The sequence below is a fragment of the Harpia harpyja genome, chromosome 11 (assembly GCF_026419915.1).
Source record: "Harpia harpyja isolate bHarHar1 chromosome 11, bHarHar1 primary haplotype, whole genome shotgun sequence".
In the NCBI taxonomy this organism is placed as follows: Eukaryota; Metazoa; Chordata; class Aves; order Accipitriformes; family Accipitridae; genus Harpia; species Harpia harpyja.
Window position 1 is genome coordinate 6678533 of NC_068950.1, and position 22606 is coordinate 6701138.

At 60.3% G+C, this 22606-nt stretch overlaps 3 protein-coding genes across 3 annotated transcripts; 2 read left to right on the top strand and 1 right to left on the bottom strand.

The window, feature by feature from the left end:
• Window positions 1–1575: 1575 nt before the first annotated feature.
• Window positions 1576–4103, bottom strand: HTATIP2 (HIV-1 Tat interactive protein 2). The gene is made up of 5 exons (XM_052802467.1): window positions 3925–4103; window positions 3736–3843; window positions 3491–3628; window positions 2646–2707; window positions 1576–2056 (listed from the first exon to the last, which is right to left on the bottom strand). The coding sequence occupies exons 1-5, from the start codon at window positions 4090–4092 to the stop codon at window positions 1831–1833; spliced, it is 702 nt and encodes a 233-aa protein (XP_052658427.1). The 5' UTR covers window positions 4093–4103; the 3' UTR covers window positions 1576–1830.
• An 83-nt stretch (window positions 4104–4186) lies between these two features.
• On the top strand, window positions 4187–11369 carry LOC128148269 (1-phosphatidylinositol phosphodiesterase-like). The gene is given in 4 exon segments (XM_052801910.1): window positions 4187–5286; window positions 5568–6507; window positions 6510–6783; window positions 7199–11369. Coding segments are annotated over 3 exon segments (1437 nt in total). The 5' UTR covers window positions 4187–4923; the 3' UTR covers window positions 6644–6783; window positions 7199–11369.
• Window positions 11361–22522, top strand: LOC128148265 (P-selectin-like). The gene is given in 19 exon segments (XM_052801902.1): window positions 11361–11491; window positions 11493–11567; window positions 12538–12628; window positions 14912–15301; window positions 15399–15506; window positions 15623–15805; window positions 18103–18288; window positions 18422–18607; window positions 18738–18923; window positions 19059–19244; window positions 19378–19563; window positions 19697–19882; window positions 20019–20204; window positions 20353–20538; window positions 20726–20911; window positions 21069–21191; window positions 21605–21635; window positions 21840–21895; window positions 22124–22522. Coding segments are annotated over 18 exon segments (2820 nt in total). The 5' UTR covers window positions 11361–11401; the 3' UTR covers window position 21895; window positions 22124–22522.
• The last annotated feature ends 84 nt before the right edge of the window (window positions 22523–22606 follow it).

Genomic DNA, 22606 nt, shown 5'->3' on the forward strand with positions numbered 1-22606 from the left:
CAGATTTTTAACCACGTGTTCTAAAAATGGGCTTAGCGCTTTTTTTAAGTTTTTTTTTTTTTTCCCCCCCTCAGTGCCTTGGGACAGTCATGCAAATGTGTGTCCCCTAAGGAATGAATCTAGCGTGAGCTCCTTTACAGCAAAGGTCAATGCAAGGAACTCACCAAGCTTTTCCATGATGGCTCTTTCCTTCTCATAGAGCCTGATCACGTCGTGTCCCCAGGGCTCTCTGGAGAGCTTTCTGCTTCTCACATAGTCATGACTAATTTTTATGCCTTTAGGATGTTTTCCTCAAATCTTCTGCGGCCTGCCTTTCACCTGTAACTTTCCAGAGCTTGTATTCTTTTTTTACTCTCTCATCTGTATGCAACTTTCACTTCCTCTAAGGTCTTGCCGCTTCACATATTCATTTCCACTCCCCTGTATAAGCACATCACCTTTTTTAAGGCTAGTCTACCTCTCATTTCCTTTTTGACATTAAAGTTACTGCTTTTGCTCTCACCAGGACAGTCTTATCAGTAATTATGGCTCTGTGGCCCTTCATTTGTTACCTTTGAGCTAAGCCCTGTGCATAGTTCAGGAGTCACTCGGGTGACACAGAGTGTGGGGTTACACCATCCCACTGCCTCCACCAAGCCTCTGAGGTCCAGCCTGGTATTAAAACACTTGTGCAGAAGGAAGGAGCCGGGGGATCCCAGCTCCCTCTGCTTGTTGCATCCAAGTCACTGACACAGGAGCCACGGGTGAGGTCGAAGAGGAGAAAACCCTAGAAAGCAGCATTACCCGGAGCACTAGGACTCTGGCCAGCTGGGAATTCGGGAGTCACGTAAGTCCTGCATCCCAGCTGCTGAGCCGCCAAGTTCCTCGACCCCAAGCATGAAGCCTGAGAACAGCCAGGGCCGCAGCTGGGACACAGTGCTGCTCCTCGAGCCTGCTCTGTGCCTGCAGCAGGGACCTGCTCCCCTTCCAGCACCCGGGCAGCGTGGGGCAGGGGCAAGCCCACCCCAAGATGTGCATGAGGCTGGCCTCTTTTGCACACGCAGAGCACCCTTGGGAACAGGGCTGAGCTCTGGTTCACTTGTGTCCATAAGGAAAGCCCAGAGGAGCCAGCAGTGACAGGCGTCTTCAAGTCAATGCAAGTATTTGCACGGTGTTTATGCTACTATAGGTACTAAAGTGACAGCCTGGATCTGAACACCAGCATCCCTGTAGCAGTCCCTCTGCACCCAGAGCAGATCGATGAGGACGAGGCACATGCTGCATGTCTGCAGAGACCTACTGCGGGCAGAGCCAGCACCCCAGGCACAGAAGAAACTGCTGCGCAGCTTGCAGGAGCTCTGCTATCCACCGTGTGCTCTGCGGGGTGCAGCCTCAGCACAGGCAGCTGCTCACCATCTCTGCTGTCCTGTGGCTGCCTACAGCATGGCCACTTGCCCATGTGCTTTCCTCGAAGTGTCACCAAAACACACAATCTGTGAACAGATGTAGTTGGGTTGGCAACGTGCAGCAGGCAAACACAATTTCAACACAAAGTTGGCACAAACAGACCACTCATAGGACTTTATTTACGGCCTGGATTACACCATTTTTAGCCAGATCTGCATGCTGGATCCAGGCAGCAGAGCACATTGTTCCTCCTCACCCACCAGCCAGCAGCTGCATTTTTGATCACTTGACAGAATCAGCTGCCATGCAAAGAAGTGTACCTCTATCTCCACGTTAGCCATGCAAGCAGCCCGCTCCTCTCCCACATATGCATTCATCCTCGGCCCTGAAGAGCATCTGAACGGGCCAAGGAATCAAAGCTCTTTCCTGCCCATCCCTTTTGCTCTACGTGCCCTGCTGTGGCACTGCCCTTCCCAGCTCGTGGATGGCCCTGTTCTCCAGCACCTCCACCTTCCCCTCACCTGGCTGCAGCACACTGGCCACCATAGCCCTGGCCACCGTTTCCACAGGCACTGAGTAAGCAGTGGGGAAGACCCGAGCCACAACACCCAGAAACTGCTGGGCCATCCACTCCGTGGGCCGGGACTCCTGGCGCTTGCACAGCAGCACCCTGCAGAGCGAGGAGGTAAGGTGGGTCAGGCTGAAACCATCCCCTGGGGCAAAGCTAGCAACTGGGTTCTCCCGCTGCGCCGGTGGCCCAGCCCAGCTTGCTAAACCCACATGGGGGCCATGGGGCTTTGGCAGGGTCCCAAAAAGTGACTGAGCTGAGCCCTGGGACACTAAACTCCTTTCCCTGCAGTGCTGCCAAAACCAGGATGCCAGTTCTCCCAGGCAGCAAGAGCACAGTACAGCTGCAAGGATACAGGTGAGTATCCCCCTTCCATGTAAGGTCAAGGTCTGTGCAGAGACAAGCTTTGACCTATGTCCCCCAACCTCTGCTTTCAACTCAAGCCTCTTCTCCTTGCATGGCACGTGACACTAGCATTGGGATGGGCCCTGGGAGACTGCTGCGCTTGCTCCCTGCAGCGCTGGGAAGCGGTGTGCTTGTCCGGGAGCTGCATTTGCACCTGGTGGCTTTCTCCACTTCCCTCCCCAGCCCTCCACTTATACATCCTTTCTCTCTTTCTCCATCTCCCAGCCCACTGCCCTGGCAACCCTCCACCTGAGTCCTGTGCCCTCCCTCCTCCACCGCTACTCACGCTGGCCGGAGAATGGTACAGCGATCAAAACCAACGGCCTGGACCAGGTTCTCCACTTCTCCCTGTCAGAGCAGTCGGGCAGGATGAAAGGAGACAAGGATGACTGCAAGCACCATCCCTGCCGCCCCGTGAATCGGGGGGAGAGTCGCCGAGCTGTGTGCAGGACGGCACCAATGCCAGTGCAAAGTTGGGGCAGGCCAGGCACTGCCTGGGCAGCGAGCAGCGATCCGATCCGGGAAAAGGCAGCGTGGGGCGAGTGTCCTCGGTGGACACGTTGACCGTTAGTCAGCAGCGCACCCTTGCAACCATCATGCTAACTGCAACTGGACACTCCTGAGACGGCAACTGGACACAGTGTCCAGCCTGGGGATCCCGGCACAGGACACTGGCAGACAGCAGCAAAACCAGCAGATGTTGGGAGCTGCAGCACACAACATACTGGGAAAACTTTCGCGATGGGTATGGTCCCACCTGGGGAGCCTGTGGGCTCTCCCCCTCTGGACAGTTCACATCTCAGCTGGACACAGCCCTGAGCCTCCCCACCTAGCTGTGACACCATCCATCCCAGCTTGGGGTTGCGCAGCTGGGGCCGGGCTGGAGACCCCAGCGGGTCTTTCTGTGGTTTGAAGAGGGAGGCGGATGCTGCGTGCAGGTGTTGCGCTGCTTTGGACGAAGCCAGTTGCACACCTGTCCGGCCAGCCCCCTTCCCTTGTCCCCCAGCACCGGGAGGACCCCCGGAGCTATTTGCATCTCTCGAGACCTCAGCTCCTGCTTCGCTCCCGAGCATCCCGGCATTTTGTGACTCCTGCAGGAGCGCCGGGAGCCCACCCCAGCTGCCCCCTCACCTTCACGCAGAGGTAGAGGAAGCGGCTGTGCCGGTTTGCCCCCCGGGAGGACTGCAGGACAAAGTGTTTGCAGCCCCCCGCCCGCGCCAGCTCTGCTGCCTGCGCGACGTAGTCCCGATCCACGCGCACGAAGCCGTCCTGTGGGGAAAGCGGAGAGGAGGGTCAGCATGGCAGGGAGAAGGCAGGCAGGACCCCTGCCCCATCCTCCGGGGTGAGGTGAGGTGGGGTGGGGGGGTCCCACTCACCACGCCAGCCTTGGCCCTGGTGGTGCCCAGGCAGCAGAAGCCGACGTCGTGTCCCTGGAAGGCAGCGGCGTGCTCGCTCAGCCGCTCGAAGTCCACCACCGCCTGCTCCTGCGGGGAGGCCGAGGGTCAGCGCGCCCACCCCGGCCGCTCCTCGGGACCCCCCCCCCCCCGGCCCCCGGCCCTGCGCACCACGGCCGCCTCCGTCTCCTCGCCCAGGCTCAGCCGGCGCCGCCCGACCAGCGTCACCCTGGCGAAGAGCCGCCGGGCCAGCAGCTCCCGTAGCAGCGCCCGGCCCGTCTCCCCCGAGGCACCCAGGACGAAGCAGGCCCTGCCGCCGTCGCCCGCCGCCGCCGCCATGCCGAGGGAGCGGCGGCCCGGCCGGAGGCGGCGCGGCGGTGGGGCGGGCCCGGGCGGGGAGCGGCTGCGCAGCCGGCGGCCCGTCTTCCGGCTGCCCGGGGTTTACCGGCGGGAGAGCCGGGCTCTGCCCGGCGGTGCCGAGGCGATGGGCACAAGCCGCAGTTAAACATAAGGCCTTTTTCAGGGGCTGGGGGAGGCTGCCCGCGGAGGCTGCAGGGTCTCTGTGTCGTGTGTCCCCCCCTCCCCGAGCAGGGGGGCTGCCGCAGGGGACACCCCTCGGCCTTGGAAAGACGGCTGCTGGTGTCCTCCCTCCTGGTGTCCTTGCGGTGGGAGAGCCCGCGGCAGAAAGCAATCCCCGGAGGATCGCTGTGCTCTCCCGGCTCGAGTGGAGGGGATGTGTCCTGGGAGGGATGCTCAGAGGGGTCTGTGACCTGCCGGGCGGCTCTTCCCCAAAAACCCCCGGGCTCGGTGTGCGCTGCTGATCGGGGTGCCCCGCAGCCATGTCCCCCGGACAGGAGGTGAGTCACCCCTCCCCAGGCACCAGCTCCTGACCCGGCCGTGGCCGCGGGGCTCGCACCCCAGTGGTGATGGCAGCCCAGGCTGCCCGGAGCAGCCTTGCGGTGACTCTGGCGTGAAGCAGCTGCCGGTGCCCGAGGAGCAAGGGGACAGAGCCCGCTTCCTGGGGGACCCTCACCGGGCAGGTGCTGGGGCATGCTGGCAAGCACAGACCCCCTGCTCCAGGTCCCTGCCTGGCCGTTGTCCCTCTGACAGGGCCAATGGCAGTCATCGCTCTGGGGGGGGACCAGGTCCCACCGGGAGCCAAGCCGGGCCATGGCTCTGGAGCAGGCACGTGGGCACCCGGGGGCTCTGCACAGCCGCTCCCACAGGCAGCGTCAAGGGGCCCTGGGGCACCCTGATCCCGTCTGTCCTGATTCCTGGGAAGGGAGGTGTAGAGGCCTGAATGGCTGCTTTCGGGATCAGCCAGGTGATTTTCCAGCCCAGCATGTCCGCCAAGTGTTCTCCTTGGCTGAGGATGAATCCCCGGCGCACGTGCCACGTGCAAGGCAGGACGCGCGTCATGACCGTCACCGGGTTAATGGCAGGCATCCCGCTCCGCCTGCCAGTGTGCCGCCGGCACCCACGGCTGTGCGCCCTGTCCGGTGGGCTGCGCTCCACTGCCGCAGGCAAACCCAGGTGGGTGCAAGAGGAGGAGGCTGGGACATGCCAGAGTTTGGGGGCGGTGGGATGGCACAGCCCCGGGCTGGGCGAGGAGCATGGGGAGTGCTTGAGGGAGGGAGGGGAACCATACAGTACAACAGCACGGGGTATTGGCATCAATGTATATGGGGCGCAGGACACGCGACTTGCTAAGGGGTGCGTGGGATGGTGGGGATACCTCTGGGGAGGGGTGGGATCGAGATGCATGGGGGCCATGCAGCGCTCCCACCGCTCATGGTGCTGCTTCTCCTCTGCAGCAGGGCTTGGTGGGGCCGGCCAGGCGCCGGGGCGCCCGCTGTGCTGGCAGTATGGAGGCGCGGTGCCGGCGCAGCGCAGCGTTCGACTGCACGCCCCAGCCGGCAGCCTGCTGCCCCGACTGGATGGCGAGACTCCCCGACGCCCTGCCTCTCTCCCGCCTCTCCATCCCTGGCACCCACGACTCCCTCAGCCTGTTCGGCGGCCGGCGCCTGCGGTGCCAGAGCTGGGGCCTGGAGGCCCAGCTGGCAGCCGGCATCCGCTTCCTGGACGTGCGCTGCAAGCTGGCGCGGGGCGAGCTCCACGTCTACCACCTCTGCACCTTCCAGCGGGCCAGCCTGCGGGGGGTCCTGCGCCGCACCCTGCGCTTCCTCCGCGCCCACCCCGGCGAGGCCGTGCTCATGCGCATCAAGGAGGAGCTGCCCATCTTCCCCCGGCCCGGCTTCGCCACCCGGCTCCACCGCTGCTTGCTGGAGGAGGGACGGGGCCACGTGTGGTGCCGGGAGGAGGTGCCGACGCTGGGCCAGGTGCGGGGGAAGATCGTGGTGCTGGAGGCGCTGGCGCGGGAGGTGCTGGGCATCCCCTACGAGCAGCTGAGCATCAGTGACGCCTGGAACGTGCTCTCGCTGGAGCGCAAGTGGGTCCGGGCGCGGCGGCACCTGGAGAGGGCGGCCGGCGGGGACCCCGCCACCATGCACCTCACCTTCTGCTCTGGTAACGGGCTCTTCACCTGCCCCGAGGAGGTGGCCCGCTTTGTGAACCCCCGCTGCTACCAGCACCTGCGGCGCCGGGGGGGGCAGCCGGTGCGCTGGGGGGTGGTCATCATGGACTTCCCCGGGGCAGGGCTCCTGCGGCTCATTGTGGAAAGCAACGCCCCACGGGCCGTCGGGCACTCGACGGTGGCCCCTGGCACCCCCACGGCATCCCCACAGCACCCCCGCGGCAGAGGGGATGGGCGTCGCAGCCGGCACAGCTCCGCTCACTGCCCGCGCCGGTGTCCATCGGGACGGACGCTGCTCCCGGCTCCACGCCTCTGCCGAAGGACGTCAGCTCCCGTAGAGCGAAAGCGGGTTTCTAGCTCTTGCTGGGCACCAGGAAGCCTTCGCGTGACAACGGTGTGACAGCAGCGGAGGCAGCAGAGGAGGATTGGCGGCTGCAGTTGGAGCCAGGCAGCCCGGGCAGCTGCCTGCTGCCTGCTGCTCTCCCCTGAGGAGCCAGGTAGGGTCCTGGCGTGGGGCTGGGCCAGCTGAGTTCCCAGCAGAGCATCAGGGACAGGTGGAGGGAGAAGGTCCTGCCTTGCCTCCTCTCGGGCCAGTGAGTCCACCCGAAATGCCTCTCTGCAAAACAGTCCTTTTCCTTTCAAGGGTAAATAAAAATAAAAAGCAGCTGGGAAAGCACTCCCTATGTTGCCTTGCCATATCCTAGCAGAAACAACCTCTTGCTTTTGCTGCTCAGCTGTGAAAGAGCCTGTGCCCCATTGCCAAAGCACAGTTAAATTGGTGTTTGTAGCCATCTTGCTCTTGAAGCAGAGCTGCGAGAGGTCAGAGGAGGAGAAATTAATTTCAAAGGCGACAACAAACGGTTAGGAACATCCTTCCCTGCGTTATTTTAGCTTTTGTTTTTTTTCTTGCAGGGGCTTGCCCCAAAAGTCAGGACTGTTAGAGAGAGGCAGCTTCAGCAGGCGCCGCTGACCCTGTGCACGGAGAGTTGGATGGCCAAGGCAGCGGCAATTCAGATGGGGCTACCCCGTCCCCAGGGTTGCACACCCAGGGGATGCTGCACAGGGCAAAGCCCAGTGGTTTGCAAGAGCGCGGGCAGCATGGACGTGGCAGTTTGTAGATCCACAAAAGCAAAGTGGTTGAGACGTAAGAAAGACCTTAAAACGTACGCTGTGCCAGAGCCTGCTCTACCTGTGATAAATAAATCAGCAATTTAAATAGTTGCAGTGCACAGTAGCTCTTCGGAGCAGAGAGATAACCGAGACCCCAGAGGAGAAAGCATCAAACTGCTGGCTGCACTGAAGCAGAGATGTGAGAAAGAGAAGAGGAAAGCTCAGCCCTCGCCTGCCAAAAGGTGAAGAGCGTCCTCAAGGATGCCTCTGTCTCAAGGGAAAATGCAGCTGGGCTCAGTGCCTGCCGGAGGGGATGCCGCAGGATTTCCTGGCTGGAGGAGAGACATTGTTTGCTCCACGGGAGCTGGCCCTGGCTGGAGGCACCGCTCTCGGGGCTGAGTTTGTTCATGCGCTGGCTCCGGGCAGGCTGCGGCGGCTCTGCTTGGGGAGCAGAGGAGGACGGAGCCCATGCTGCAAAGAGCCAGACGGGAGGGGAACAGGCAATAGCCCACAGGGGGTGATGGAGGTGACGAAGAGAGGAATCTGTCTCTGGGCTTGCTTTGTGAAACGGGAGAAGATTGAAATCTCTGCATTAAACCAGACATGTGACAGAAGCACTGGTGATGTCCAGGGTGCCGGTGGCCTGCTCCATCGGCTGCCAACGCCTCCACCACCTGGGCTGCCCCCCACGCCAAGCCAGCGTGACAGCTCTAGGCATCATTCTTGTGCTGGGAAGACGGGTGCCTTTGGGGGGCAGCCTAGGTGGGTCGGTGGCCTGTCCCAGCCTTCCAGGGATGCACAGTGCTGTGGGGAGCCGGGCAGGGTGCAGGCAGAGCAATAGCCGTTCCCAGGAGCAGCCCTGCAGGCTGGGTGGTTCTGCTCTTGCTTAGGGTAAGGGATGGCTATGGGGCTGTCCCTGGATGCAGCACATCCCTGGAGCTGCACCCCAGCACCCCATACGCACCTTGTGCCCTGGCTCGCTGGCAGGGCAGAGGTACTGCTTGGGATTCCACGGGAGGGCAGAGCCGCTTGTTTACTGCCTACCACACAAGCGGTGAGATAACTTCAGCGTTATCTGCGCCCCTGGCATCCTGCTTGGCAAACCCTTATCTGTGCCACGCACATGTTGCTGCTGCCAGGCGCCAGGGAGCCGGCAGGCAGTGCGGGCAGGGGTACCCAGCTGGCAGCGGTGCCCGATGAAAAGGCTCTCCATCACCGGCATGGCAGGGGAAAGGCATGAGGCAGAAAGCTGTCCTACAGCTGAGATCAAAGAAATGCCTCCGAGAGGGACCAGGTGGGGTGGGCAGGAGTGATTTGCCCAAAACTATGCCTGCATCCCGCTGTGAGGTCCCTGTGGGTGGGGGGTGCAGAGTGCCATGGCACGTGGGCTGTCTCGGAGGCATCCCTGTCCTGGCCCCAGCTAATCCTTGCAAATCTCTCATTCCCTTCAAGCCAGGGCGACACTTGGATAACAAGTCTTCCTGCGGCCAGACACTTTCAAATTGTGCGAAAGATTTTATCAGGCGCTGCTCTCCTCCAGGGCCATCGGAGGAAGGTCTGGCTGCCGGGGCCAGCAGCTCAGGGACACCCTTTGGGTCAAACACCCAGTGAGGACCTGTGGGGGGGGACACCTGTCCCCTGCCCGCGCTCAGCAGGTGCCTCCAAAGCCTCTGCTCACGAGGGCATTGCAGGACCTGGGGAGAGCTGCCCCCATCCCCACGGTGGAGTGGGGGGACGGCGGAAGCGGGGCTGCACCTCGGCGGGGCGTGGGTCCTCACCAGCACCACGCCACGCTCCCGCAGGGGTGCCACCGGGGGCCTCCTCAATCTGGTGGGCTGCTGAGCCCTGCCCGGCAGCAGGGGCGAGGGGAGCAGCGGGCTCCCCAGGAAGGCGCCCGCTGTATCGCTGGCGGCAGCCGAGCCAAGCGGGCTGTGTCAGGGTGACTTGGTTCCTCTGCGGTTTGCCGGGGGACATTGCATAAGGAGGGGAACAGGCCGTGCCGTCGTGGGGCAGGAGCCTCTGCTGAAAACAACACAAGCGTGCCTCTTTGCGGGGGGGTTGCGGCGTGCTGATGACGGGGGTGCCTCTTGGACCCCCTGCCCCCAGGGTCTCAGTCCACCAGGTCCTGGGGACTCCCTGGGGACACAGTGCAGGGCGCAGCTTGGACTTGGCCCTGGGGCATCTGTCCACCTCTGCCAGCACCCACCTCCCCATGCAGCACCTACAGCCCCTGTCACCACGGATCCCATCAGCACTGGGGCAGTCCCAGCACCATCAGGATAGTTGTGCAGGCATTGCACCTCGCCCTGTGTGTGACACCCTGCCCGCGGCACGGCCGAGCGTGCCGAGAGGGAGCAGAGCATCAGCCTGGGCAGGCAGTGACAGCTGCAGTGGCCAAGCTGCTTCCTCCCAGCGAGTCCTGCGGTCACAGCCTGTGCATGGGTTGCCCAACTCCACTGGCTGCATGGCACCCTCGGCAGTGATGCCGAGGCATGCGTGGGGCAACCGTGCCCCTTCCTCACAGATACAGCCCGCGGCAGGGCTCTCGCGAGAAAGAGCATCGCCTCCATCTGTGGCTCAGGACCGGGACACAGCAAAGGAGGCACATTTCTATTCCAGATCCCTGCAGGGCTGAGGGATGGTGAGGATGTGACATGGGAAAGCGTCTTTGTACCTGCTCCCTTAAGCTCCTGCTGAGCGAAGCCCTGGCTTGCAGCTTGTGCTGTGCCCTCAGAGGGCAGCTGGGGGGACGGGATGCGCCATCCCGCTGCCTGGGAAATCCCTGTGCTGCTTAGCCCGTAAGGCAGGGACGGGCCCTTCCTTGGTAAGTGGGGCAGCAGCATCCTGAATCCTTCCTGGGGAGCCAGCCTTGGAAACCACCCAAGATGTGAAAGGGTGATTAACCTGGTGATTAACCAGCTCCCAGCAGAGCTGATTCAGGTCTTCTTTCCCTCCCACCATGTGTACCTTTTTCCACCACCTGCAAAGCAACCCTCGGTACCAGTCCTGGCATGCAGGACCCCCTTTCCAAGCCCAGGTACCCACAGGCACAGGGTACCTGTCCCTACAAGCAGCTTTGAACTTGGCCACGTTCTGCCCTTCGCAGTGGCAGCCTCTGGGTCTCAGCCACCTTGTTTCTGTTTTTTAAACAATACCAGAAACTATTTGTAGTTACAAAAATAAAGGTGGGAATATTTTTTTTCTACTGCTCTGCCCTACCGTGTCGGGTCGCAGAAGAAGTGAAACTGGCAGGGGCACAGCCTGCTCACCCCCGGGGCTGTGCACCTGCAAGCACCCCTCTGACTCCCCGCGGGTCTCCCACCATGTGGGAGAGGCAGCTCCCACCCTGCCCAGGTGACCCTCAGCATTTGGAGATGCTCTCCTGCCCCAGCAGCTGCCCCTCAGCCTCTCTGCCTGCCCAGCTGCTTCTTCCCTTGTGCACCGTCTGCACGTGAGCTGCTAGAAAGCAAGCGCTCCGGAATTACTGGACATACAGGCTCATCCTCAGCAATTCCACAGAAATAGACAATTACAGTAAAACATTTTGCAAGAAAGATATCCAGAGACAGGAACTGAGTTTCATTTACATTGGCCAAATATAAACTCATTGTAGTGCATTATGGCTTTTGTGGGATGGGTTCCTCCTTTTGTCTAGCATGAGTCCCGCTGGAGCAGCATCAATTTCTCTGGAACTGGAAATTGCATGTGACCTGCACGGCTCTCGCTTTGGTCTAGCTGGAAGTGAGCGGGGTAATTCCTGCAGAAAACCCTGCCAAGGCAATTAATTAATTAGAAGCAGAACAGGGTAAGGAAAGATTTGTGGTGATTCAAGAATGGTCCAAGGGGAGGTGGAACAATGAGGCATGTTCCTGAAGCATCAGTGAAGTTCATAAAGGACATTTAAAACTCGGGAAGTTCCTCTGGCATGTTCTTGGATCTTTCTCATAAAGATTTAAAAGCAAACACAGGAAAATACATTGTGTAAGTAACATTTATAAACAGTATATGAAGATTCACAGCCAAAGCAAAAAGCCTGCGAGCGAGGAGAGCATCCGCCGCAGGAGCCGGCAGGCTGTGAGCCACGTTCCTGCTCAGCCCGTGTGGGAGCTCATCATACCTCGTCCCTCCTCCGTCCCCTGACCGCCAGTGTGGGCACTGCGACATGGACCTGGTGGGTCGGAGAGGTCTCGGTGCCCTGGGCAGCATGGGCCGGGGCTGGACCCTTCTGCACCTCCTGGGGGGCTCGGGCAGGTCCGGCTCATTGCGGGTTGGCTCCCGTGGCAGCGTGGGGATGCGCCCAGCTCCCGTGCCACGGGGCAGATGCCGAGCTGAGTCCCCCCAGGGCCGCGGCCAGGGTTGACCCCGCTGTTCCCCTCCAGCCCCGGGCTGGGAGCGGGGTCTCTGGGGGTGGGAGAGCCCCGCAGCGGGGTAGGCGGGGGTGCAGGGCAGGATGCGGGCTGGCAGCAGGCTGGGGTGGGAGGGGAAGAGGCCAAGGGCAGGGAGCGATGCTCTGCACACTCGGAGGAAGTGTGAGCGCTGCTGCCTGCCAAGGGCCAGACGCGCCTGGTGCTGCTGGCAGCTGGGCAAGGTGCGTCTGCGGCGCCGACATGGTAGGTCTTGCTCCTTTCCTTGGGGATGAGTTGGGGTCTGCCTGGAAAAGGGGGTTAGGGGAGGGCAGGGCTGCGGGCAGGCGCTGCCCGGAACCGGTGCCGCTGCCGAGGACCTGCAGGATGGACTCGGGCTGCCCTGGAGAGACCCTGCCCCGGGCAGCGAGGCTGTGCCAGCCGCTCAGGGCACTGCCACTGCAGAGGCAGATGCCACCCCTGGCGTGGGTGGGGAGGGGTGGAGGGCACAGGGCATGCCCTGGATTTAGGGGCTCCCCAGGAGTGAACTGCACTGCTGGCATGGCCTCTCCCACTGCCCAGCTGTGCTGTGGGCACAGCCCCCCCAAAGCGCCTCACTGGAGGGGCACTTTCAGCAGCAGAGCCTGGCCAGTGGCACCGCACGTGCCTGCATGCAAGCTGGCACAAGCAACATGCCCTTGTGGCTACCAGGACCACCTGGCAGCTGTGTGGGTGCGTGGCGGGGTGCGTGAGCCTCTGTGGGACGTGCATGTTCACGCCTTCTTCCCTGGCATGCAGGGCACTGCTGCGGGACTGCGGTCTGCTGGGAGGACGTGGGCTCTGGGCTCTCGTGGCATCTGCTACCTGGGCATCGCTGCCATCACATGGGGTAAGCCGCCCGCCACCCGCTCGTTAAGCCCAGCGTGACCCTGCTGCTAAGGAGCCTGCAGGTCCGGGAAACTGGAGAAGGGCAGCAATGTTATTTTGGGGGCTCATCCGTCACACTCCCCATGGCTGCCAGTCCCAGGGCTGGATCCTTCTGGGCCGGGAGGGGGCTGCGTCTGCCCAGGCCAGGTCCCTCCAGCCAGACCTGTCGCAGGACCGTGCTCCCCTGGGGAGGGCCAGGCCATGCGCAGGGTCCCCACAGGGTGTCTGGTTCCCCAAAAGCAGCATGGCAGCCGGTGCATTGTACCATGAACTAGAGAAAGCCAGCAGCAGCTCCACCACCTGCCTACGCCCATGCCCATGCTGCGGAGCTGGGCATAGCCGAAGCCACAGGACCCACAGGTGCAAGGGTGGGGAGCACAGCTGGGGCAGCACCACACAGAGTTAAAGCTGCTAATTGACATCAGGAGAAGAAATCAGAGTAGAAACTAATTTGGCTTTGCTGCCTGTAGGATATTTCCTTCACATGTTGGCATTGCATAGAGCAAAAATTGCCGGTGCCTGCTCTGTCCTTAGAGATTCTCCATGAGCTGAGTTATTTTCCAAAGAACCTTTCGTGATTGAGCTAAGGAACAGAGGCAAATGCAGAAGTGTCAGGAGGAGGCTGAGATTTATCTCTGAGGGGAAAGCAAAAATGAAAAGGCACCCCAAGTGTGGCGGGTGCTGAGCAGCATCCTGGGGGAAGGTGTCAGGGGCTGCCAGGAGAGCCGAGAGGTTGAAACGCAGGCAAACAGCACCCACCTGGGGGTTCAGCTTCCAGGGAGAGGTAACATAAGGCTGAGGGGAAGTAGTGGGGAGGAGCTGTGCTATGGAGATGGTGTTACTGGTAGAACTGGAAGAAAGAGGCAGGAAAACACATGGAGGATGGGCAGGTAGAAGATGGGCTCCCTTGGTCCTTCTCGGTTTGGGGATGGGGTGTGTGAGGGTAGCAGGGTGGCTGCCCTGAGCCGTGCTGCGGAGGTAGCGAGGGCCAGGAGGTGGGTGGTGGGAGCTGAGGATGGGGCAGGCTCCCAGGAGGTGCCCTGAGCTTCTGTTCTGCAGCCCCAAACTCCCAAGGGGCTGTTGTTGAAGCCCACGTTTTCGTCGGCTTCGGTTTTGTTGAACAAAGTGGATAGCTTGCTCCTTCACAAGGAAAAACAGACAAATTATAGGAATTTTTCTTAGAAAAATGCGTAATTATTGACCAAACTAGAGCCCTAATTAGAGTTGGGAAGCCCTAGATTTGCATCTAATCTGTGATGCCCAGACCTTTGCCTGCATGACCACAGTGTGATATGCTCTCCTGAGACACAGGGTACCCTAGGCTGGTTGTTTGGAGCAAACTTTGATCCCCATCTCACTTTCTGCACAGATGGAGATATGATCCCCGTATCACTTTCTGCAGTTGTGGAGATACCTGCTTCTGGGGAGGAGGGAGGAAGCTTTTTTTTGTGGCTTACCCCCTTTGATTGCATCAAGTTGTGGTATGAAATGCTGTAAATAAGAGCAGGGTTTCAGCAAAGTGCCCTTCACTTCTGGGTGTGGGTTCCAGTTAATTTCTGGCTTTGCCCTGCCTGGTGGGCATGACCAGGATGTGAACTTGACTTTTGCAAGATGTTGTTTTGCAATACTTGTTTTACAAGACTCTTCAGATCATCTCGGCCTCAAATGAGCAGCTTGGGATCCAAATGCTTTTCGGGGTCAGGGCAAGCTCGTTGCTCTGCCTTGCTCCAAGCTGACTCTCCTGTAGAAATGTAAAGCAAGAAAACCAAAGTGGTACACTTCTGCGTTTGAGGAAGGAACCATGTTTAAGGAACCATCTCAATGTTGGGTTTTCCCCTTTGGGAAACCTTTGTGGGCAAGGGAGCAGGGCTGTGGGGCTGGGCTTTCACTCCTTGTGCTAGAGGAGGAGTTGGCATTACTGCTTGGGGTTCTTCTGCCACCTGCGCTCTGCCCGCCCCATCCCATGCTGCCCTTTGTCTCAGCCTTCACCCTATCTCGCCCACCTTCCTCATCCCTGTGCTGTCTCCCTCTGTCCCACCTCAGCTCCTTCTGCCATGCCTGATCCACCCAGGTCTCCATGTACCCTTAGAGCCCCATTCTCATCCACACTTGGCCCTTCGTCCTGTCCCCTCACCCAGCTGCCCCTGATGCCAGCCCTAGCCCACCCTCATGTCCCAGGGGACCCCATCCCCGACCTGGCTCCCATCCTTTCTGCGTCGATCCCAGACATCCACCTCTCTCACAGGCGCGGTGACGCGTGTGGAGGTGGGTGCCTGGACATACCACTACAGTGACCAAGGGGACTATACGTGGGAGCAGGCGAGGAACTACTGCCAGACCTTCTTCACCGACCTGGTGGCAATCCAGAACAAGCAGGAGATCGAGTACCTCAACGAGAGCCTGCCCTTCCATGGGCGCTACTACTGGATCGGCATCCGCAAGCTGGGTGGCACCTGGACCTGGGTGGGCACCAGGAAGGCGCTGACGAAGGAGGCGGAGAACTGGGCAGACGGGGAGCCCAACAACCGCCGCTCCAACCAGGACTGCGTGGAGATCTACATCAAGCGGCAGTGGGAGTCGGGCAAGTGGAATGACGAGCCCTGCAACCGGAAGAAAAAGGCGCTGTGCTACCGGGGTGAGCAGGGGGACCACGGCACAGACCTGGATCAGGTGGGCTGGGGACCTCGGCAGGGTGGCTAGCAGCTCCTGATGACCATCCTCTGTGTGCGCAGCCTCCTGCCAGCCGTTCCCATGCAGCCAGCGTGGCGAGTGCGTGGAGACCATTGGGAGCTACCGCTGCGAGTGCTACCCCGGCTTCCATGGCCCTGAGTGCGAGGACGGTAAGCCACCCATCCCCATCCCTCCCTCCTTCCCTGCTGGAGAGCCTGAGCCCTGGCGGCAAAGCGAGCAAGTTCGTTGTGCTCCTAACGGGCTGGCGGTGCCGCATCTCTCCCAGTTGTGCAGTGCACCAAGCTCGAGCCCAAGGGAGTGAGCATGAACTGCAGCCATCCCTACGGAGACTTCAGCTACAACTCCACCTGCGTGTTTGGGTGCCAGGAGGGGTTCGAGCGGCGAGGGGTGGGCATGTTGCAGTGCCTGCCTTCGCAGCAGTGGTCAGCAGACACCCCCACATGCACAGGTAGGGCCTGCCAGGGGCTGGGCGTCTCAGGGATGCGGCATCGATGCTTTGGGGGGGGGGGGTCAGCCCTGCATGCCCAATGCTGCTCAGGCAAGCAATGGGCTGGGCTTGCTGTGCTCCTGCCCTTTGGGGAAGCAGCTCCTGGTGCTGCATGCGGGGAGTGGTTTCCCGATGCGGCTGCGATGGGCAGAGTGGCTGTGAGCTCTGGATAAGCCCCCTGCTCTCCCTGGCTGTCCCAGTGCTCTTGCTCGCTGTCCTGAATCCAATGCAGGTGCCAGCACCCTGCATGCACCAAGCGCGGGGGCAGAACGGTGTCTTAGCACCTCCATCACCCTGGGTGGCACAGTCTCCAACTCTCCAAGCCCACCCCAATCTGCCTTGGGAAGGTGCTCGGCATCTCAGGGGTCCGCAGAGAAAAGTGAAGTGGGGCTGCCATCCCGCAGCCAGGGAAAGGGTGTATCCTGGCAGGGCTGGGCCACCTTGAGTACGGGTGAGGACCCATGAGATGAGGTTAGATACAAGCTGGGAGGGACAGAGCGGGGCAGGAAACCGCAAAGGAGAGAAAGCTGTGGTATGTTATGCTGCAGGGGCAGGGAAAGTCTTCTTGTCAGCAACTTGAGGGTTTGCAACTAGGTGCCAGGCACCCCAGAGAGGTGCTGGGCTTTTCTGGGGGTGTAAGAGCCCTGCTCCACCTTCCCTGAGCCACTGTATGGTGCATCTGCAGCCTTGCATGAGGATGGGACAAGTTGAGGATTGGAGCAGACATAGGACAGAACTGGGGACCCTCTGTATTGGGAGACCCAGCAGGAGGGGTCAGGGGGCGGACAGGGTCTCTGTATATATGTTTTAAAAAAAAAAAAGCCTGCCTTGAAGTTAGTGCTGACGATGATGCCTGTGCTGGGTGGGCCTGTGGTCCAACCCGGAGCTTGCTTTAGGCAGCTGAGACCAGCAAAGCTTTCTGTGGTTAAGGGGAACAGAGATGTGATGTGACTGTCCTGTGGCCAGCGATGGCAGGGTCAGGAGCTGGGTCCCAATTTTGTGGAAGTCCCCCCAGGCAAGCTGGGCTGAGCCTGCCCGCTCCAGGCTTTCCAAGTTCCCAAAGGCTTGCTTTCCCAGCATACTGTTTTTTCCTGCTGGCTGTACATATGATTGATTTTTCTTTTTTTGTAAAGAATCAGATGAGTCAGTCAGTCGCCTTTGCTGATAATGAAGCTGTGTTAGCAAGCATTGCCAGTTGGGTTTACTCCAAAAAATGAGCAGAGGCTCCTGCTGCGGTGAAGCTGACGGTGCTGCGGGCACCATGAAGGACAAGGCTTCCTGTCCTGACCTCACATGCCCTGCCCTGTGTCTGCCTGCAGCCGTTTTGTGCCCCCAGCTGGCTGCCCCCAAGAGGGGCCGGGTTGATTGCTCCCACCCGCACGGGCATGTTTGCCTTCAATTCCAATGCCTTCTCCTGCCAGGAGGGGTTTGAGGTGACAGGAGCGTGGAGGATGCAGTGCACAGTTGGCGGGGTCTGGACAGGGTGCCCCCCCACTGCGCTGCAAAGGTAGAGCCTGGGCTGCCTGCTGGGGGGTGCCTCAATGCTGGGTTTTGAGGCCTCAATAGACACCTCTGGGGATTCTGCGGGAAACCAGGCTTGCCCATAAAATAGCTGTGAAAGGAAAAGTCTACCAAGGAAAGTGTTTGGTGTCAGTCTGAAAGCAGAAGGTACAGGGAATGGAGACTGTCTCACCCAGGCTGCGTGCTGGTGGTGGTAGATGTCCTCCTGGCACTAACCTGCAGTGGTCCTGCAGGCAGTGGAGCTGCTCACCCCAGCAAACATTGGGTGCTGCCCTGGCATGCAGTGAAGCACACCCTGGGAACAGCCTGGGGAGGCCATCACAGTCATCAAATCCTGGTCCGCTACAGTCCCAAAGCCATCTGGGTGTCCTTCCACCTGCTGCTGTGACAAGGATGGAGGCAGGGATCTGCTCCCCCTCCAGGGAGGGAGGCGAGTAGGACTGCAGCAGCTGTGGTCCTTCATCCTGGGGGCTGTGACCTGGGGTAGTGCAGGGGATAAGCAGGGCTCTGGCAGAGCAGCAACTGCCCCCCCCCAGGAAATCATTTGTATGGCAGAAAAATTATTGTACCAACTACATTACTACTGTTTTTGAAGAGGCGAGACTTGTCTGGGTGAGAAAGGTAAATCAAAGACATGTCACCATAGATTTGGGTTTGTGTGATGGGGATTCAGTCCTAATCCCTAGTTTTTAACAGGATCATCTATCCTGTCTGTAAGACCTGCTCTCTCATTGCAGCCATCACCTGCCCAGTGCTCAGTGCTCCAGACCGGGGAGAGCTGAACTGTTCCCACCTCCATGGGGACTTCGCCTTTGGCTCCACGTGTGCCTTCTCCTGCCAGATGGGGTTTGCACTGATGGGGTCAGAGAGCCGTGAGTGCACAGCCATGGGGACCTGGACTGGGGATGCCCCACGATGTGAAGGTAGAGCTGCTGCTAGAGCTCAGGGTGTCATTGACCTTGGGGTGACACTAGGATGTTCCCCAGCCTCTTGGTCCCAGCAGTTTAGTCTCCCAGTCCCCAAGCTCCGGCCTGAAGTGTGCCCTTTACCCTGCAGCCATCGCCTGCCCGGTTCTCAGCGCACCAGACCAGGGAGAGCTGAACTGTTCCCACCTCCACGGGGACTTTGCCTTTGGCTCCACATGTGTCTTCTCCTGCCAGACGGGGTTTGCACTGATGGGGTCAGAGAGCCGTGAGTGCACAGCCACGGGGACCTGGACGGGGGATGCCCCACGATGTGAAGGTAGAGCTGCTGCTAGAGCTCAGGGTGTCATTGACCTTGGGGTGACACTAGGATGTTCCCCAGCCTCTTGGTCCCGGTTTAGACTCCCAGTCCCCAAGCTTCTGCCTGAAGTGTGCCCTTTGCCCTGCAGCCATCACCTGCCCGGTTCTCAGCGCACCAGACCGGGGAGAGCTGAACTGTTCCCACCTCCACGGGGACTTCGTCTTTGGCTCCACGTGTGCCTTCTCCTGCCAGACAGGGTTTGCACTGATGGGGTCAGAGAGCCGTGAGTGCACAGCCATGAGGACCTGGACTGGGGACTCCCCACACTGTGAAGGTAGAGTTGCTCCTCAAGGTGTCACAGGCCTTGGGTTGATCCTAGGATGTTCTCGGGTGTCTCAGTCCTCTCATCCCAACAGTTTAGCCTTGTAGTCCCCAGGCTCCTGCTTGAAATGTATCTCTATTCCTGCAGCCATCACCTGCCCAGTTCTCAGCGCACCAGACCGGGGAGAGCTGAACTGTTCCCACCTCCACGGGGACTTCGTCTTTGGTTCCACGTGCGCCTTCTCCTGCCAGACGGGGTTTGCGCTGTCAGGGCCAGGGAGCCGGGAGTGCACAGCCATGGGGACCTGGACTGGGGACTCCCCACACTGTGAAGGTAGAGCTGCTGCTAGACCTCAGGGTGTCACTGGCCTTGGGGTGACAGTAGGATTTTCCCCAGCCTCTTGGACCCAACAGTTTGGCCTTGTAGTCCCCAGGCTCCTACTTGAAGTGTATCTCTATCCCTGCAGCCATCACCTGCCCAGTGCTCAGTGCTCCACACCGAGGAGAGCTGAACTGCTCCCACGTCCATGGGGACTTCACCTTTGGCTCCACATGCACCTTCTCCTGCCAGACGGGGTTTGCACTGACAGGGCCAGGGAGCCGCGAGTGCACGGCCATGGGGACATGGACTGGAGATGCCCCACGCTGTGAAGGTAGAGCTACTGGTAGAGCTCAGGGTGTCACTGATCTTGGGGAACATCCTAGTGTCACCCCAGCTTCTTGGTCCCAGCAGTTTAGCCTCTCAGTCCCCAGGCTCCTGCTTGGAGTGTGTCTTTACCTCTGCAGCTATCACCTGCCCAGTGCTCAGTGCTCCAGACCGAGGAGAGCTGAACTGCTCACATCTCCACGGGGACTTTGCCTTTGGCTCCACGTGTGCCTTCTCCTGCCAGATGGGGTTTGCACTGATGGGGTCAGGGAGTCGTGAGTGCACAGTCACAGGGACCTGGACAGGGGATGCCCCACACTGTGAAGGTAGAGTTGCTCCTCAAGGTGTCACAGGCCTTGGGTGGACCCTAGGATGTTCTCAGGTGTCTTGGTCCTCTTGTCCCAACAGTTTAGCCTTGTAGTCCCCAGGCTCCTTGCTTGAAATGTATCTCTATCCCTCCAGCCATCGCCTGCCCAGTGCTCAGTGCTCCAGACCGGGGAGAGCTGAACTGCTCCCACCTCCATGGGGACTTCGCCTTTGGCTCCACATGTGCCTTCTCCTGCCTGATGGGGTTTGCACTGATGGGGTCGGAGGGCCGTGAGTGCACAGCCATGGGGACCTGGACTGGGGATGCCCCACGATGTGAAGGTAGAGCTGCTGCTCAAGGTGTCACAGGCCTTGGGTTGACCCTAGGATGTTCTCAGGTGTCTTGGACCTCTCTTGGTCCTCTCTCGTCCCAACAGTGTAGCCTTGTAATCCCCAGGCTCCTGCTTGAAATGTATCTCTATCCCTGCAGCCATCGCCTGCCCAGTGCTCAGTGCTCCAGACCGGGGAGAGCTGAACTGCTCCCACCTCTATGGGGACTTCGCCTTTGGCTCCACATGTGCCTTCTCCTGCCAGACGGGGTTTGTGCTGATGGGGTCGGAGAGCCGTGAGTGCACGGCCACAGGAACCTGGACGGGGGATGCCCCACAATGCAAAGGTAGATTTTGTGGTCACACACGTGTGTCAAAGTGCTCTGTCGTAGCAGACTGTGTTCCCCAGCATCCCCTTCCTCTCAGCACCCCCAGTCCATGGCAGCTCATCCTCTGGCTCCCCAGCCCACATGTCCCCAGTCCCAGCACCATTGGTCCTGTCTTATTGACACTACTGCTGTGCTTTATCTCCAGCCGTCAGCTGCCCGATGCTGGACCCCCCCAGCAGAGGCCAGTTGAGCTGCTCTCATGTGTATGGGAACTTCACCTACAACTCCACATGCACCTTTTCCTGCGAGGAGGGGTTTGTTCGGATGGGAGCAGAGGTGCTCTGGTGTGCGGCCACAGGGAACTGGACCAGGCATCCCCCTGTCTGTGCAGGTATGGTGGGACCCCCTGCTCCTCTAGCACTGTGGGGTGTGTGTGTGTGTCCAGCTTCCTGCAGCACATCTTGAATGTGGTGGGGGGCACCCCAGTAGCTTGGGTGCTCTGAAGTCCTGACAACTTTCTAACCTGTGGGTCTGCGGATCTGTTTCAGAGGACAGTGCCCCCTTCTTAAAGCAAGTCCTGGCTTACAGCAGCGGCACAGCTCTGGCAATAGCTGGTATCGTGCTCTCGGGGACACTCATTGCTCTCCTTGCCAAGCGGCTCAGCAACAGAGGTACAGAAACACCTCCTGCAGCCCACCGTTGCTTTGGCTGGGGGCTCTCAGCCCAGGGGGTTAGAGGTCCAGGGGAGGGGAGTGATGGTGAGAAGAGTTTAGCAGTGTGATTGCCTCAATCCATGTGTTTTATTTGCTGTGAGTTGCTTTGGTCTGGCCACACCTCCTTGGCAGTTTGTCCAGGTGGACGTGTCAGCAGCCAGGTTTGGAGGGCAGAGCCAGAAAAACACCTTAATTGCGAAGGGGAAGAAGGCAGTTGTTTCAGCTCCCCCTCCATGCTCCATCCCGTGCTTGTCAAACTTGGTTCAATTTCAGACGCTGCTGCTGCAGCTTCTCAAGTCCTTCACTAAACAGATGTGGTTATTTCTTTTCTATCTGCACTACCCATGTGGACATTTTAACACTGTTATCAGAGGAGAAGAAGAAGCTCCTGAACCCCACCAGGTGAGAGCTGTGCTCTGCAGGAGGGTGGCTCTGCCCTGTGCCTGTCACAACCCTGTGGTCACCCCCGTCACCCTGATCTGCCTGCGTGAGGCTGCCTTTATATGCAGTGGGAGCATCTTCGGGGCTGACGGGGCTGTGCTTAACCCATGCCCTTCATGCTCCTGCCCTCTCCCCCAAGGTGACACCCTTGTGTCTTTTTTCCAGTGACCTAGGATCGCCGGGCATCTTCACCAACGCAGCGTACAACGCCAACCTGTAAGGTGAGCGCCGGCGAGATGCTCGCGGCACTCTGCGCTCCCGCAGCGTGCTGGAGACATTCCCCCATGCTTCTGCTGGGAGTCACGCGTGGAAAATTCACCTGGGCAGCTATCCTCCTGGCTGGGGTGCTCCCAGGTGGGGGTACCCCTTGGGAGGGGAAGGGGGGACATGCTGCTTTCTGTGCTGCACCGAAGGGGATAACACCAGCTCCGGCTCTCCTGTGCTTCCAGCCTGGCCGTGACCAAAACCCACCACGTCCCCCAGTGCCGCAGACCCAGCGGGAGCTACTGCCAGGGCCCAGAGGGACTTCACGCCCCGGGCAGCAGTCCGGACTGCTGGCGCCGGGTGGAAACCGCCCCCACGCTGCGTGTACACCCCCCCCACCCCCCCGCGGGGAGCGGAGCTGCCTTCCTGCACCACCCACGCGTGAAGACCTGTGAAGACCTCTGAAGACCCACCTGGGGCCCTGGGCCGCCTTCACCGCGCTCTGGGGACGGGCCTGCCGCCCGGCCCTTCCCCTCACGGAGCTGCCTCCCTGCCTTCGGACGTGCCCCCGCGGCTCCCCCCATTCGCGCTTCTGGCGACGGGCTTGTGTCAGCGGGACCTGAATAAACGCCTGTGTCTAACGAGCCGCCTCTGTGTGCCTGGGTGCGGGTGGGGACGGCCGCCGCCCCCGACCCTGGGGCTCTGGAAGCGAAGCCCCGCGGCGGGCA